Source organism: Alexandromys fortis, unplaced genomic scaffold (assembly GCF_014885135.2).
Source record: "Alexandromys fortis isolate MF-2015 unplaced genomic scaffold, M_Fortis_MF-2015_v1.1 scaffold_80, whole genome shotgun sequence".
Lineage (NCBI taxonomy): Eukaryota > Metazoa > Chordata > Mammalia > Rodentia > Cricetidae > Alexandromys > Alexandromys fortis.
In genome coordinates this window covers 5,042,264-5,059,655 of record NW_026068174.1, presented here as the reverse complement: position 1 = coordinate 5,059,655, position 17,392 = coordinate 5,042,264, and the positions used below count along the sequence as shown (strand labels likewise).

At 43.4% G+C, this 17,392-nt stretch overlaps 1 protein-coding gene across 2 annotated transcripts in view; it reads left to right on the top strand.

Moving 5' to 3' along the window:
- The window catches only part of Phf12 (PHD finger protein 12), a 44,418-nt gene that overhangs the window by 19,593 nt on the left and 7,433 nt on the right, over nucleotides 1–17,392 (top strand). For both annotated transcript variants that reach the window (XM_050128670.1, XM_050128671.1), the window contains exons 3-8: nucleotides 2,401–2,473; nucleotides 4,972–5,365; nucleotides 8,739–8,859; nucleotides 10,993–11,125; nucleotides 13,822–13,986; nucleotides 16,947–17,105. In XM_050128670.1, coding sequence (XP_049984627.1) covers nucleotides 2,401–2,473; nucleotides 4,972–5,365; nucleotides 8,739–8,859; nucleotides 10,993–11,125; nucleotides 13,822–13,986; nucleotides 16,947–17,105 — 1,045 coding nt within the window. The remainder of the gene's footprint in view (nucleotides 1–2,400; nucleotides 2,474–4,971; nucleotides 5,366–8,738; nucleotides 8,860–10,992; nucleotides 11,126–13,821; nucleotides 13,987–16,946; nucleotides 17,106–17,392) is intronic.

The window sequence follows — 17,392 nt, the reverse complement described above, 5'->3', positions numbered from 1 at the left end:
AACCCTTTTTCCTTTGTCTGTGAGGAGCTTGAAATTTTTATTTATTTTTAGGCTTTTTCTTTCTTTTTTTAATAGTTTGAGACAGGGTTTCTCTGTGTAGCCCTGGCTGTCTAGAACTCACTCTGTAGACCATGCTGGTCTCGAACACACAGAGATCCTCCTGCCTCTACCTTCCTAGTGTTGGGATTAAAGGCATATGCCACCCAGGTTTATATTCTGATGCAGTAGTTCTCAACCTTCCTAATGCTGCAACTCTTTAATGTGGTGACCCCAAACTATGAAATTATTTTCATTGCTACTTCATTACTGTAATTTTGCTGCTGTTATGAATCATAATGTAAATATCTAATATGCAGGATATTTGATGTGACCTACAAAGGGGTTATGTCCCACAGGTTGAGAATCACTGTTCTGATAGATGAGAAGGGTACCATTGAAGGCACCTTTTATTTATTGGTGTGTGTGTGTGTGTTAGAGAGAGACCAACCCTAAGAGACAGACTGACCACATACCAAAGGATCGCTTGCAGGGCTTTGCTCTCCTTCCAACATGTAGGTTCTGAGGGAGGCTCAAACTCAGGTAGTCAGGCTCAGAAGCAACAAGTGCCTTTACTGACTGAGTTGGCCCAGTTTATTGGGGTGGGGTGGAGTTGAGACAGTCTCACTGTGTAGTCCAGGCTGACATCAAACTCACAGTGATCCTCCTGCCCCCAGCCTCCTTAATGCTGGGATTATAGGTGTGGGCCACCATGCCTGGATTTAAAGGGCACCCCACAACTGACTTATGCATGCTAGACAAGTACTCTACCAACTGAGTGATGGTCCCAGGCTAGAATTTACATTCTAATGCATTTCTAGATGTTGCTGTTTAACTGGAAATCATACTTTTAGAACAAGATACTTGTTGTATTAGCAATATAAATGTGACTCTTCTGGGAATTTGATAAAATCTCCATGTAACTTTAATGGAAGTAATGATCTAAAGGTCTGTGAGGTCTAACCCTACACAGCTTGGGTTTTGAGCTTTGCTTGTTTGGCTTGGGTTTTGCTTTGTTTTGAAGCAGAGTTTCATGCATGCTAGGCCAGCTTGTAAATCACTATGTAGCTCAAGCTGGCATCAATTTCAGTCTTACTGCCTTAGCCTCCCAAATTCTGGGCCTGTGTCATGCCTGATATAGCTCTGGTTTTAATTAAGGCTTCATTTATTAAAAATGCAAGGAGGCAGGCTAGAAAGATGGCTCTGAAGTTGAGAAGTTGAGAGAGCATCCTGTTCTTTCAGGGGACCTGAGTTTGGTTTCCAGAATTCATATCAGGTGGCTCAGAACTGCTTGTAACTCCAGCACCCTCTTCTGGCGACTATGTGGTGCACGTACATACACACAGACAAAACACTTCATGCACATGCCCACACACAGAGAAAAAGGAACTCAACTGTTTAACAGGGAGTGAGTAGTCTAGAAAGTGCAGGTGGAGAAGCCATGTCTGGTAACCTACCAAAACGCAGTGGCCCAAAACAGACTAGTAGAGGCTTGAATTGGGGTCAGCTTGGTGGTTTTCTGTTGTACATGTAGTTGGCCAGGACCACAGTTATTTGGAGACTTATCTGCTCTGGTATGTCCAAGATGATTCATAGCAGTAATTGGTATGACCTGTTGGTGTTCAACTAAAGCTGTTGATTGCAGTACCTCAGACCTCCTCCATGTGACTCTCTCAGCAGAGCTCGGAAACAGAACATTCCAGACATAAAAGGTTGGAATCTACAGATTGCTTAAGGCTCAGGCTTGAAAGTTACAACATGTCAATGGTCTTGCATTCTGTTTGTCAAAGCGAGTCTCAAGACAAACCTAATTGAAGAGGAGGGCAAAGGACTGCTTGTGGATGCGAGACCAAACAAAGCCATGGAGCCTAGAGCAAGCTGTAGGAATGGCTATTGGGGGTGGGGGTACAGCTTTACTTGCAGGAGAGTGTCACAAAAGAAGAAGTGGCAAATGTTCATTGGGGGCATGGATACTTGAGGAGGCGTGTCAGGTTAGAATGAATGGACTGTGTGACAAGGTTCTGAACCACGGAGAGAAGAGATTGGGTTTAGACTCAGACTTTGAGTGAGGCATAGTACAGAATTTGGGAATGATTCTTCAGGCTCTCAACTAGTACTTTTTGCCTTTTCCTGTAGACCTAGGGTCGACAGCTGTGGATTTGGCTTCTCTTTTTAAGTTGTAGGAGTTTTCCCCCTTGAGATGATGATACATTGTTAAATAGGCATTTGGAAGGACACGAGAGCTCTAGCAGGGCTCCAGAACTGGCCACAGCAGTAGTTAGGGACATGCAGCTTGTGCCAGATCTATTTTCAGCTGCATCCAAGGGTTAGTTACTTAGTCTTGCCCTTGTCTTTTCCCCACAGTAACCCTCCACTGAGTGAAGAGATGTTGCCTCCTGGGGAGTGGATGTGTCACCGGTGCACTGTTCGCCGAAAGGTAATAATGCTGCTTTCTGAAGGCTCCACTCAGAATGCCAGAGCTAGAGCAACGATCCTTCAGAGCTAAGGGGCTTGATCCTAAGGGCATTTCATCCTCTTGTCCCTTCTAACACTGGATCACTATTCTCTCTCCATGTTGACTGTAAGACTTAAAACTCCAGACGTGGGATGTGAAAGAGGGCAGAAGGGGGGTGTTAATCCAGTGAGCCATGTTAAGTCACTAGTGACAGGCTTAGTCTGATCTTATTGATCTCTTAGGAAATAGCCTGAATATGGTGTCCTTATCTGTGGCTCCAAAAAAGAAGGCTCTTCTCAGTTCCGTGGGGTTTCTAGAGGCTTGATCAGTTTTATTAAAGGAGTAGATTTTGAACCCCTCTGTCCTGGTTGTCTGTTTCTCTTTGTTTCCCTTTTCTCTAGGTCAGTACTAACTGAATTATGAGCATGGCTAATTGTTTTCTACTTTGAATTTCTTTTAATTTAATTTATTTATTTACTTATTTGGTTTTTCAGGACAGGATTTCTTTGTGTAGTTTGGAGCCTGTCCTGGAACTCGCTCTGTAGACCAGGCTGGCCTTGTACTCACAGAAATTTGCCTGACTCTGCCTTCTGAGTGCTGGGATTATGTGCACCACCACCTGGCTACTTTGAAATTTTTTTATAGAGAGCAAGAACTAAACTTTCCTTTATCTCCCCCCCCCCAAAAAAAAAGGAAGTACGTGTGTGTCACCAGATTATATTTGATCCCACCTTTACATTACGGGCTATAATTAGGATTTGTCTGTAGTTTACCCTGCTTTCTTCCCACACTAATTGTATAACCAAAGAATTTATTTTTTTGTGGCATCACTGCTGTTTTCTTGGTCATAACATGATGTCATGGTCAGTGGTGACATCCTCAGTTGCAGAAACAGAAAGAGCTACCTAGCTTCCAAAGCCCTTTCCTGTGCATCTCATAGAGCATGCCCTATCTGTTCAGAAACTTACTATGCAAAGAAGCTAGACATTAAAGGGTTGGGATCAGCCAAGGAAAAGAGGTGAAAACTTGCTAGTGCCCATTGTATGCCAGGTGTTTACTGTTATTCTGCTTAATCTATGCAAGTATCGAAGAATGCTGGTGGTAGATCATAATTATGGAAAGGAACAGACTGAGGCTATGAAATATAGATTATTTTCCCAAGGACTCAGGAATTGAAAGAGCCAAGATTGGAACCAAATTTTTCTCTCATTCTAAAGGTCTGTTACCTCTTGTTCTCTAGAAACCTTTGCTTGCTAGGAACAGTACGCTCTTTTCCTAGCATAGGGCGTTCCTCCTGAGATGCTGCTCTGACTCACTCTTACATAGACCTCTCTACCTAAGGGTTCCACAGCTGCCTTATCCACCGTCACCACCACTCCCCTTTGACCTCAGTATTCACAGTGAAATGGATTGAAGTAGATTTCTTTTGGGTCTCATGAACTCGTGATGGTCAGTCCTGTTATGACTCCTGGGGAAGGTCACCCATGCCTTTCATAGATGCAGTCCTTTTACCACCACCATATCCCTAAGAGGGACCGGATTCAGTGCTTTCACTTTGCAGATGGAGGAATTCCTGAGCTGCCTAGGCAGGACCTAACTAAATGGAGATTAATATGACACTGTTGATTTTAGAGCCTTGGGAAGCTGCGTTGTCCACTTTCCATTCCTACTAAGTTCACTGGAGTCTTTTTGCATTTCATGCCTTCTAAAAGGATCACTTTCTGAGTTTCTAGCTAAGATGGAAAGCTACGATTCTTGGGTGCCTGCTTTCTGCACTGGTTCTCTCCGTGTGGCACCTTTCTGTGCCATCCCCCTGAAAAGTGAGCTTTCCCAGCCTGTTTTGCAGACTTTCTCTGTTTTGAGCTATTTTCAAAACCTATCGGTAGGTCAGGATGCACTTGTCACAGGCAAGTAAGTGACAGTGACCTTTGTATTACAGTGTTCTTACCGTCATCTCACTAAATTAGTTCTGTGGTTAGTTTGTTAGCGGCTTGCCCTGTGCTTCATATGTATATAGGTGTTAAGTATCATACAGTGAATTAGTTATTCCAAAATTCCCACACTGTTTTCGGTAATTCACTCCTGCCATGTTTTCTCCATTTTAGTTAGTTCAGTTATAGCTGTATCTAGGGCTAGAGTGATGGCTCAGCAATAGAGTACTGACTGTTCTTCCAGAGGACCTGGAACATCTACATGGTAGCTCTCAACTCCAGTTTCTATGATCTGAGGCCTTCTTCTGGCATTGATGGGCATCAGGCACATGCACGGTACACAGGCGTATATGCAGGCAAAATACTAATACACACAATTAAAATTAAAATATATATCTCAACTTTAATAGGCTGCTGTCCCAGGTCCTGGGGTAGATGATTCTGTGATGTGTAAGGGACTTTGTAATTTTCATAAGTGGTCTAGCAGGACATTGTATACCCATCTCTATTTGTTCTTTTCATGATGGGCCCACCTATTCATTTGCGCAGAAACGAGAGCAGAAAAAGGAGCTGGGCCACGTCAATGGACTGGTGGACAAATCCAGTAAACGGACTACATCCCCCAGCAGTGACACTGACTTGTTGGACAGATCAGCTAGCAAAACTGAACTCAAGGCCATTGCCCATGCCCGGATCCTGGAAAGGAGAGCCAGCCGGCCTGGCACCCCCACATCCAACGCCAGCACAGAGACCCCCACCTCTGAGCATAACGACGTTGATGAGGACATCATTGACGTGGATGAGGAGCCAGTAGCAACAGAGCCGGACTATGTGCAGCCTCAGCTGCGGCGGCCTTTTGAGCTGCTGATTGCTGCCGCCATGGAGCGGAACCCTACCCAATTTCAGTTGCCCAATGAACTGACTTGTACCACTGCACTACCAGGTTAGCGACATCATCATCCTCATCATCTCTCCTTTCTTACCCTGGCTTTCCAGAGGGTTATTATTTAGCCCAAAGAGCAGTGCTGCCTGCAAGGTTACTGCCTATAGCCATTGTCTTTTGTTATTATTCCTTGTTCTGCCTGGAGATAGCATCAAAGGTTTTAGTTGTTATAGTACTTACTCAGTTTTTTTATTTTCTGAGTCTTCTGTCTCCTGTCCTATTGTTGCCCTACAGGTTTTTTTTTCCTAACATAAGCCAAGTAGGGTGACACATAGCAATAATCTGATCACTTGGGGGAGGGTAAGGCAAGAGGATCATGAATTTGAGGCCAGCCTGCACTACATATTGGGACTGTCTCAAAACATATAAAGAAGGCTCAAGAAGATGGCTGAGTGGTTCAGTGCACAGGCTGCTTCTGCAGAGACCTGAGGTTTGGTTCCCATTGTGACTCATGACCATCAGTACCTCCAGTTTCAAGGGGTCCAATATCCTCTTCTGGCCTTTACAGGCACCAGGCATGCACATGGTGCACATATATGCAGATGGGCAAACATTCATGTGCATAAAGGAATAAATTTTTTAAAAAAATCTTAGTTAAAAGAGGGACTAGAGAGATGACTCTGCAGTTAAAAGTACTTGCTCCTTTTCCAGTGGACTTGAGTTCCTTTCCCTGCGCCCATATCAGGCAGCTCACAGCTGTCTCTGACACCAGCCTCTGGGATCTGACACCTGGCTTCTGTAGGCACATGCACAAACCCACATGCAGATAGATGATGTACAGAATTAATTTTTATTTATTTTATTATTATTATGTTCATGGGTGTGAGGGTCAGATGCCCTGGAACTTGGGTTATAGACAGTTGTGAGCTGCCATGTGGGTGCTGGGAATTGAACTCAGGACCTCTGGAAGAGCAACCAGTGCTCTTAACTGCTGAGCCATCTCTCCAGCCCCAGAATTAAATTTTTTAAATTCCTTTTTAAGATTTATTTATTATGCATAAAGTATTCTGCCTGAATGTGTGCCTGCACCCCAAAAGAGGACACCAGATCTTATTATAGATGCTTATGAGGCACCATATGGTTGCCGGGAATTGAACTTGGGACCTCTGGAAGAACAGTCGGTGCTCTTAACCTCTGAGCAATCTCTTCGGCCCAAATCTTTTAAATTCCTAAATAAATGAATGAAGAAACAAAGTTTAGGAATATAGTTGGATGGTAGAGCTACCATGCACAAAGTCTTGGATTTGATCCCCAGCATCCCCTTCTCCCCTTTGCAGACAGCTGCTCTTTGGTTGGTTCTTATTTATCATTCTGGGGAGAGAGGGAGAAAGAGTATGTAAGTATGTATGTCTGCCTGTACTTTCTTAAATAGCATACTGTACAAACTTTTACAGTTTGTTCTTTATTTTTATAATGTAGTCCAGTGGTTTTAGCATTACTGTAGCATTTCATTAGGTTTTTGTTATGGCTCCATAATAGTCCGTTATACAAATGTACTATAATTGATTTAAGCAGTTTTCTGTTCATTGCCATTTAAATTGTTCCTAACATTTTTTAATTTATTTATTTTTATGTATATGGCTTTTTGCCTGCAAATATGTCTTGTGCACCATGTGTGTGCCTGGTGCCCACAGAACCTAGAAAAAGGGTATCAGATCCCCTGCAACTGGAATTAGCGATAGTTGTGAACCACCATGTTGATGCTGGGAATTGAATTTGGGTCCTTCAAAGGAGCAACCAGTCCCTTTAACCATTGAGCTATCTCTCCAGCTCCTAATATTATTAGAATTGCTAGGTCACAGTTGGCAATGGTAGATTTGATAGCTATTGTCAAATTTCCTCTTTTAACAAAGAAAACCAAGTCATGGCTTCTATTTGATACCATGACACTTCTAGATCTCTTTCCCCCCCCCCCCCTAAAAAAACAGTCAGATTGGCTAGGCATGGTGTCTTAATTGCCTGTAATTCCAGCATCAGTTTGAGGCAGAAGCTATGTAGTGAGTTTTTCACCAGCCTAGGCTACAAAGTGAGACCCTGTCTGAAAAAACAAAAGGGAATATGGGAAGATGGCTCAGGGAATAAAGCACTTGCCATGCAAATGTGAGAACTGGAGTTCATATTTTCAGAATCCATGTCATCAGCCAGGTGGGCAGGACAGCCTTCCTGTAATAAGATTGTGGGAGGCGGAAGTGGAGTAAGCTTGCTGTCCAGACAAACTAAAGTGGTGAGCTCCAGAAGAAGAGCTGCCTTAATATTTAAAGTAGACTGCAGTCAAAGGAAATCTCATGCCTTCAGATACAGACATATACAAAAACAAGAAAATTGGAAGGCTTAAAAAGCACACGTGAAGCCTAGCAGTGGCGGTGCACTCCTTTAATCCTAGCGCTTGGGAGTCAGAGACAGCTGGATCTGTGAGTTTGAGATCAGCCTGGTTTACAAAGTGAGCACCAGGACAGCGGAGCTGTTAACACAGAGAAGCCCTGTCTTGAAAAAAAAAAAAAGAAAGAAAAAAAAAGAATACACATGATCCAAATGTGCCACATTCCTCTTGTCCCAGCATGAAAAGATGGAGGAAGATGGATCTCTGAGGTTGAGGCCAGCTAGGGCTGCAGAGACTGTGTCTGTGAGAAAGGAGGAGGAATATGCATGCATGGATGGAAATGCCTATCGGGCAGCTTGCAAGATAGCTGAGATAGTAAGGCACTTGCCATGCAAACCTGGGTTTGATCCCTGGAATCCACATAAAAGTGGAAGTAGGGGAAAGTTATCTTCTGACCTTTACACATGTACATTTTATTTTAAAGGGCACATATATCTATGCTTATTGGCGCATAACTTTAATTCCAGCACTTGGGAGGCAGAGGCAGATGAATATCTGAGTTTTAGGCCACCTTTGTCTACAGAGCAAGTTCCAAGTCAGCCAGAACTACAGAGAGAGAACCTGTGTCAAATTGGGAGGGAGGGTTGTATATGGAATCTGCTTTTCTGGTTTCTATAGAAACATGATTAAATTGCTCAGTTATCTTCACAGACTAGTCTTTGTTGACCGTGTAACTTGGACATAGGTTGCTACTATCCCAGGTTTCTGGTTATTTCATATTGGTAAGATCAGTGTGTTTCTGCCTTAAAGCAGGTAACTTCTGTTTCTAGTCGCCATGTATCTGTTGTGGTCATCCCGTGTCGTTGTCTCCCCAACCCTTCTTTCTTACTCCTGTTTTGTCACTTGAAACTAGCCCTGGGGTCCTCAGAAAGAAATCTACCCCAGCCATGGCACATGCTTTTGCTTAGATCTGTTCCTTTCACTTAATGTTTTCATATTCCAACAAGAAATTCGAAGCCAAGGGCAGTTCAGCACCACCAGCTTCTTTTCTAGGTTCTAGCAAACGGAGAAGAAAGGAGGAAACCACGGGGAAGAACGTTAAAAGAACACAGCATGAGTTAGATCATAATGGTCTCGTTCCCTTGCCGGTCAAAGTCTGTTTCACGTGTAACAGGTATTTTTTTTCTATCCCTATATTCAACAAATGTAGTTGTTGTTGGTTTTTTTTTCCCCCTCTTATCCTTTTAAGTCCTGTGTGTTAATGTGGACAGCCATATTCTGATGGTATAAGCACACAGAACTAATTGACTAGCCACTTCCTTGAATATGCCAATAACAGATTACCTGAAGAATCAAGATCCAGAGCCAGGTGTATGATATATGCATGTAATCCCAGTACTTAGGAGGTGGAGGCAATTTGGGGAGTTCAAAGCTAGCCCCACTCATAAGGCCCCACTTTCCAGGCAGGCTTATTGGTTGATGGGTATTAGTAAGTAACCCCCACCCTGCTCCTGTGAGCAACAGTGATTAAACCCAGTAGGTCAGAACCAGTGTGATTGCTCATTGGATTAAGGCTCCCACATCATTATAACTTGAGCTCAACTCCCAGAAGCCACATACTGGAAGGACAAAACTGTGGCAAGTTATCTTCTAACCTCTTCAGGGGAGCTGTGACATGCACAAACACACACACACACACAATAAGTTTTTTTTTTTTTTTAAATTAAACTTGCCGGGTGGTAGTGGGTGGTGGTGCCCAGTACTTGGGAGGCAGAGGCAGGTGGATCTCTGTAAGTTCAAGGCCAGCCTGGTCTATAAGAGCTAGTTCCAGAATTACACAGAGAACCCATCTATCTTGAAAAACCAAAAAAATTAAAAATAAAAAAAAATAAGCTTACAAGAGATGAAACTCAGAGGGACTTGTTGGGAAGTGGGGGGGGTATATGTTTAAAATTTATTATGAGACTATCACAAGTCTAGACAATCAAAAGAAGCAGGTGTAGTAGCACACACCTTTGATCCCAGAGACAAAGGTAGACAAATTACTCTCCTCAGTCACAGAAACCAGATATTTCAATGATTGAAGCTGGATTTGTTGGCTTGAGTCAGAAAAACTGTTATGGTTGGAGCAGGATAGCAGGAGAAAATGGCTATCACAAAGGATGCTTGGGGACTGAGGATATAGCACAGTTAGTACAGTGTTTACCCGACATGGTTTGATACCCGGCATTACATAAACCCAAAATGATGGTGCAAACTGATATCTCAGCACTTGGGTCTTAGATGCAAGAGGAATAAAAATTGAGAATCATTCTTAGCTAACCAGTGAGTTCAGGCTACATGAGACTTTCATAGCCACACCCCTAACAACAAAGTGTTCATAACAAAAGCTATGGAAAACTAGATGGTAGTCAATTAGAAGTATAGAACTTGGCGGTTGTTTTGCTGTGTGCCTTTAATCCGAGCACTTGAGAAGCAGAGGCAAGCAGATCTCTATGTGTTCAAAGCCAGCCTGGTCTACAGAATGAGTTCTAGGACAGCCAGTCCTAACAGGAACTCTGTCTCAAAAAAACAAAAATAAATAAGTAAATAGAAGAACAACTACAGAACTCTGCCGGGAAAAGCTTTGTCTCTAGTATACCTTTGGGGTTGTATTTGCCTCTCCTTGAAGCGTACTTCTGTAAGTATATGCAACATAATTTTCTTGCCTCCATCTCCAATTATCAGTACTGGTTATTGGTCTTTTCACACAGAGGGGAAATCTTTTGTCGTGTAGTTACAACTCCAGAAAGTCTGCTAATGTATTTTTATTACATTTGCTTTTTGACGGTAAGATGAACATGTGCCACAACATCTGTGCAGATGTCAACTTGAAAGACTTGATTCTTCCATTTAGCAATGGGTTCTATGAATTGAACTCTGGTAGTCAAGCTTGGTAGCAGTCTGCTTGTACCACTGGGCAATTAAACCAGCATCTAAGGGTTTTTTGTTTGTTTGTTTTGAGTGAGAATTTCTTAAAAATAGGAAGATCAGAAAGCAGAGATGAGTACTAAGCATTGGTCATCCTTGCTCTGATAGCCACATTAGCCATCCTCCAAATAAACATTTACATTCACAAGATGCATTTTTTTCTAGAAGATAAAATACTGAAGACCCTGGTTTCCATCTTCCTTACTGAGTGGTTATGTGACAGAACCCGGGAGGGAGGGAGGGAGGGAGGGAGGGAAGAAGGGAAGAAGCTGTGAGTTAGTCTTTAATTTTCCCATCATGCCACAGAAATCACTTATCATATCTCATTCCTTTGCAGGAGTTGTCGAGTAGCGCCTCTCATCCAGTGTGACTATTGCCCACTTCTGTTTCACATGGACTGCCTCGAGCCCCCGCTCACTGCCATGCCCCTGGGCAGATGGATGTGTCCTAATCACATCGAGCATGTGGTGGTAAGCATGGCGTATCTAATCCGGCTGGGGCAGGCACTGCCCCGAGAAAGCACACTAGAGTCAGCATTGTGCGGGAGTTCACTGGTTTCAGCAGACCTCACTCAGGTCTGTTCTCATGGATCTCACCTGTGCATCTTGCCTTCCCATGGATCTTGTTGAGGCTGTGCAGCTTGATTTGCTTGCTTGTCATTTTTACCCCACAAGAATTAAAGAAATACTGTTACCGCCCTAAGAGTGAGTTTATTAGAGCCAACCTTAAGAGAATAAATGATTGGCTGTTAGGAATACACGTGGCCCAACCATTAAATGACTTTGTGCCCTGCTCTTGCATTAGTTCTTTATAACTCCTTGTGTTGGCACATCCTAGGTTCTCAGTGAGTTGTTGAATGGATGAAAGTAAATGCCGCAGCCAACAACAAAACAATCTTGCCAGTGATTTTTCTTTCTTTTTTTTTTTCTTTTAATTTTTTTTTTTTTTTTTTTTAATTTTTAGTGCTAGAGATGGAACCCCAGGCCTTGTATAGGCTAGGCAAGTGTTCTACTGTTGATTTACAGCCCCAGCACATTTTTTGGTTTGAGGGTGGGTTCTGTTGGTTTTTATTTTTTAATTATTTTGTATTTTATGTGTGTATTTTGCCTGCATGTATACAAGTGCATCATGCGCATGGCTCGTGCCTTTGTTGACTGGAACAGGATGTTGGCACTCCTAGAGCTGGATCTAGAACTTGTTGTGAGCCATCATGTAGATGCTGGGGACTGAACCTGGATCTTCTATAAGAGCATACCAATGAGCCATTTCCAGCCCCTGTGATTCACTGTGTAGCCGAGAATGGTCTAGAACCTCCCTGAGCCTGCTTCTGTTTTCCACCTCCCAGGTGCTAGAATTACAAATCTGAGTCACCACCACACCCAGCTTTATTACTACTGTGTCTGTGTGCATGTGTGTGCTCTCCAGAGCATACATGTGGAGGTCAGAGGATAATGTTGTAAGTTACCAGGCTTGGTGATAAGTACCCTTACCCACTCCACCATCTCACTAGCCCCATTTTCCACTTGGGTTCTGGAAATCAAACTCAAGTCACCGGGTTTACTTTATGCACTGAGCCATCTCGCTGGCCCTCTGTAGACATTTTACACACAGCTTTCTACCCTAGAGCAGACCTGTTGTCTGCCTCTCCAGGAGGGTCAATCCTTCTATGTAGTCACCCATGAGGTATTTCCTTACAAAAATAGCCTTTCCAATTAAACCATAAGACTTACCATGACTGGGCTGGGCAGTGGTGGCACATGCCTTTAATCCCAGCGCTCAGTAAGCAGAGGCAGGTAGATCTCTTAAGTTCAAGGACAGCCAGGGCTACACAGAGAAACCCTTTCTTGGGGAAAAATGAATGAATGAATATAAAATCATTTTTTTTAAAAAAGTACTTGTTCTTGTTAAGGATCCATGTTCCATTCCCAGCACCCGTATGGTGGCTCACAACCCAGCTTTCCGTAACTTCAGTTCTGGATTATCCGACACTCTCCACTTGCCTGTGCAGGCAAAAGATTCATACACATGAGGTTAAAAAAAATATATTACTTTTGAGATGGTTTCTCTCAAGTCCAGGCTGGCCTGGATTTGTGAATCAGGCTGGTCTCAAACTCACATAGATCTGACTATCTCAGCTGCCTCCAAAGTGCTGAGAGTAAAGGTATGTACCACCACACCCAGCATAAAGTAATAAGTTTCTTAAGAAATTTTTTTTTTTAATGTACACAGATGTTTGCGTAAGTGAATACCATGTGTGTAGGTGACCTCAGGGGGCAGAAGAAGAGAGTATCAGACTGTCTGGAACTGAGTGTACTCTCTGGAAAATAGAAAGTCCTCTTAACCCCTAAGCCGTCTCTTGTCATCCAGATCCTGTCATTTGAATTAGAGTGTAGAGGTCAGATATACTAGAGGTTAGAAGTGGCACAGGTTCTCCATGCCTTCTGTCAGCACCGGCACAAGTTCCTCCCTTCTCTCCCTTTGACCTTTAAGAGCAGATCAGAGGTTTCTCTTCCACAAGGGAAGATGTACTATCTGAACTGAGATGAGTTTGGTAATGCTTGCTGGTACCCTGGAGCAGGAATGGGATTTTGACCTGCAAGGCCTCTATGTAGGACAGTTTTTCTGTAAGAACAGTTCCTTGATGGGTGGGGAGTCTGCTTCTTTGGCTCTCTTGAGGGCCAAGGCCTGCTAGGATTGACCCTGATGGGTTGTCCTGACCTACAGTCTGGCTGAATTAGGGGCACTTCTGGGCTACTTGACTGTTTTCCTAACTCCCAAAAGCCTTTCCAGGGAGCAGGAGTCTCCTGCCCCATTACAGGCCTCTGTCCAGGCAGAAGGAACCCATTTACTGTTTTGGTTTGGTTTTTTATTTGTTTGGTTTTGAATTTTTTTTTCTTTGCTTGTTGGTTGTTTGGGGGGGGGCAGGGGTTTCAATCAGAGTTTCTCTGTATAACCGTCCTGGCGGTCCTGGAACTCGCTTTGTAGACCAGGCTGGCCTCACACTCCACAGAGATCTGCCTGCCTCTGCCTCCTAAGTACTGGGATTAAAGGTGTATGCTACCACCGCCCAGCAAGAGTTTCTGTTTTTTAAGCCTAGAGAGTAGGGCCAGCTGGAAGGGGCAGCACCTTAGAAATTCACCACAGTGGTGTTTCTGCTTGTCCCTAGCTGAACCAGAGGAATCTGACACTGAGCAATCGGTGCCAGGTGTTTGATCGTTTCCAGGACACCATTTCACAGCATGTTGTCAAAGTGGATTTCCTGAACCGAATCCATAAGAAACACCCCCCTAACCGCCGTGTGCTTCAGTCTGTCAGAAGAAGAAGCTTGAAGGTGAGTCACGGCCCAGTCAGAACAAGCAAGACGTTGGGCACTGGTTTCTCTCATGGCACAGGATCAGTGGGAGACTGAAGCCCCACAGATACATCTTTGGTATCTCAGCAAATAATAAATGCATAGTGATAACTTGAGGATGGTAGTCATGATTACAAAGGCAAGATTCAGGTGTGGTTTTGAAATCCATTTATAGCTCTCCAAACGATGAGCAGCCTTCAGCCCATCTCACCAAGCCCAGTTGTATTCCACTGTCACATGTAACATCCGTCTTAGAGTTTCTGTTGCTGTGATAAAGCGCCGTGACTGTAGTTAACTTTGCAGGTGGGGGGACATTTATTTCAGCTTAACACTCTCAGGTCGCACTTCATGCTGAGGGAGATCAGGGCAGGAAACTGAAAGCAAAAGATATGCACAGGCCATGGAGAAAGGCTGCTTACTACCCGGTTTATTTTGCATACTTCTTACAGCCCCCATGCCTACCACCCCAGGATTTGTCTGCCTCTGCCTCCCAAGTGCTGGGATTAAGGGCGTGCACCATCACCACCTGGCATTGATGTTCCTTTTTCACCAATGATTCTGACATATAAGTTACCATAAAATAAGCCAGCCTAATACTTAACTGTGTCTGTCACTATTAAATAGTACCCTTCTGAGAAATTTTGATGAGATGAAGTTGTGATTAATTTGGCAGACAGCCATGCAGGAGATAAAGAGAGGTATCCAACTGAAAATTTAAGAAAAATGTGTTCGAAGGAAAGTTCTTCTACCTCTGGATCTGTTTTTAGACTAATATATCAACTAAGACAACTACAGTTTTGGTACCTAGTATTTCTATGTACTTGATGCTTGCTAAGCTATATCCAAAGAGCCTGAGAGAATTTCCTTCATTGAAAAATTCAGTCTCCTAATTCGGTTGATCTGAAGGTTTAACATGCTATATATCCATTAGCAATTCTCAAATATGGCCACTTGGTGGCAGCCATGTTTTAACCTCAATCACACTATTCCCATCCCATTTAGTAGGTGTCATTTCAGAACTAGCAAGGATACCTAACTGTTGAAAACTGTACAGCAAACTCTCTCTTTTTTTTTTTTTTTGGTTTTTCGAGACAGGGTTTCTCTGTGATTTTGGAGCCTCTCCTGGAACTAGCTCTTGTAGACCAGGCTGTACAGCAAACTCTTTTTTTTATTATTATGTATACAATATTCTGTCTGTGTATGTGCCTGAAGGCCAGAAGAGGGCGCCAGACCTCTTTACAGATGGTTGTGAGCCACCATGTGGTTGCTGGGAATTGAACTCAGGACCTTTGGAAGAGCAGGCAATGCCCTTGACCACTGAGCCATCTCTCCAGCCCTGTACAGCAAACTCTTAACTGGGTAACTAACAACTTATCCTTCAGTAGGATAGTTTTCTCAAATTAAAGTGTTTCTCATTACAGGAATAGGATATGAGGTGGTAGGCCTCATACCTCTAGTTAAATGGATCTAAAAGTAATCCAAATTATAATTCATTTACCATGTAGATTCAGAAGTCTGCCCAGATGCTACAGTGAACAAATTAGAAGGCCTGGAATAAATCTTTTCATTGACTTTCCTCTAAATATTTTCCTTATTGTTGAGGAGGAAATCAGAGTTATAAACTGCCTGAAGAATAGTTTCTTCTTCAGGTGGTGGCGGCACACACCTTTATCCCAGGAAGAGGCAGGTAGATCTGTGGGTTCAAGGCCAACCTGGTCTACAGCCTGAGTTCCTCCAGGACAGGCTCCAAAGCTACTGAGAAACCCTGTCTCGAAAAACCAAAATTCTTTAAAAAAAAAAGAAGAAGAAGAAAAAGGAGAATAGTTTGTTCTTGGAGAGTTTGAATAGGAAATGACTGCAGCACCATAGGACAGTGGTCCTATGATACTAGGAGTGCAGAGGAAACCTGTCACCTGATACCTTGTCCGATCTTCTGCAGGGGCAGCAGCATTCTGTCCTCTGTTGCATCAGAAAACCCATAGCACTAGGTGGTGGTTCTCAGCTCCGTGCTCCTTGCCTCTCTGCTCATCTTTACCGACCATTCTCACACGTAGCTCTTTTTGTTTGTGGATTGCATGGTCCGGGTTGGGCTCCAACTCACAGAGATCTGCCTGTCTCTGCCTCTTGGGTGTTGGGATTAAAAGATGTGTGCCACCACACCTAGCTCAATTTTTTCTTTTTAATAGCACCTCAGATGACCCTCTACTCTAGGATGCATTTCCTTGTATTATAGCATTTCTATATTTGCCCCACTAGACTATGAGTTCCTTGAGGGCAAGGCTTAAATTTTATATTTATCTCTGGACCTCTAGGATTTTGGAACAGTGCCAGACTCGTGAGGCACTCAATAATGTTGACTGAATGTATGAATGACTTTTTGTGTGACTCTTCATTCTTATATAATGTAAATCAGAGTGTGTCATTTTTCTTTGCGCAACAAAAAATCTTCACTGTATCCTGAGTCATGAATGAATGGATGATGCAAACTAACATTGATTAAACGCTCATTAGTCAGGTGTCATGCTTAATTTTTCTCCCATGAATATAACCTCATTTAACTTCAAATTACTATCATTCCTGCCTATTGGCACTAGATACTACAAACTTACAACTTGGACAACCCTGAAGCCCAATACAGTGTCAGTCTTGCATGTTTGAGACAAAACAGAAGATAGTATGTGGTAGCTTTAGAACTCTGCAAGAAGAACAATGAAAGCCCTGCCTATTGTTGCTATTTCTGTCCTTTTTTAGGACAAGATATCTGTGCGCGAGTCAAAGGACAACCCAAAACAGTTGCAGCATACTGGGCTTCATTGTCCACAGTAGATCAGAGAGTAGATGGTCCCTTGGGTACCAGCACTACAGATGAAATAGTATCTAGTTAGGGCAGAATTCAGCTTGGACATATTGGCACTATCTTTCCTCCTATCTTTAAACAGGTTCCTGATGCTATAAAATCTCAGTACCAGTTCCCACCCCCTCTCATTGCACCTGCGGCCATTCGGGATGGGGAACTGATCTGCAATGGGATCCCTGAGGAATCACAGACGCACCTTTTGAACTCTGAGCACTTAGCCACCCAAGCAGAGCAGCAAGAGGTGAGTGAAAGCAGAATTGGGATTCCCAAGTTCAGTCTCTCTTCTGTGTCACCAGATGTCTGTCATTCCTGCTTCTACCCTATCTCCACCCTAGCCCCTAAAAGTTGAGTGGCCATGGAGAATCCCAGGCTCAGATGCCAAAGGCAAGAGAACTTCAGTCATACAGGCTGCTCCCCTCATTAGTTCCCCGTTGCTTCAAGCTGGGCAGTTCTGTACTGAAGGAGTAAATGAGCAGATCCACAGAGAGGTTGGGTGATCCTGCCAGAAACACAGCACATACTGGGGTA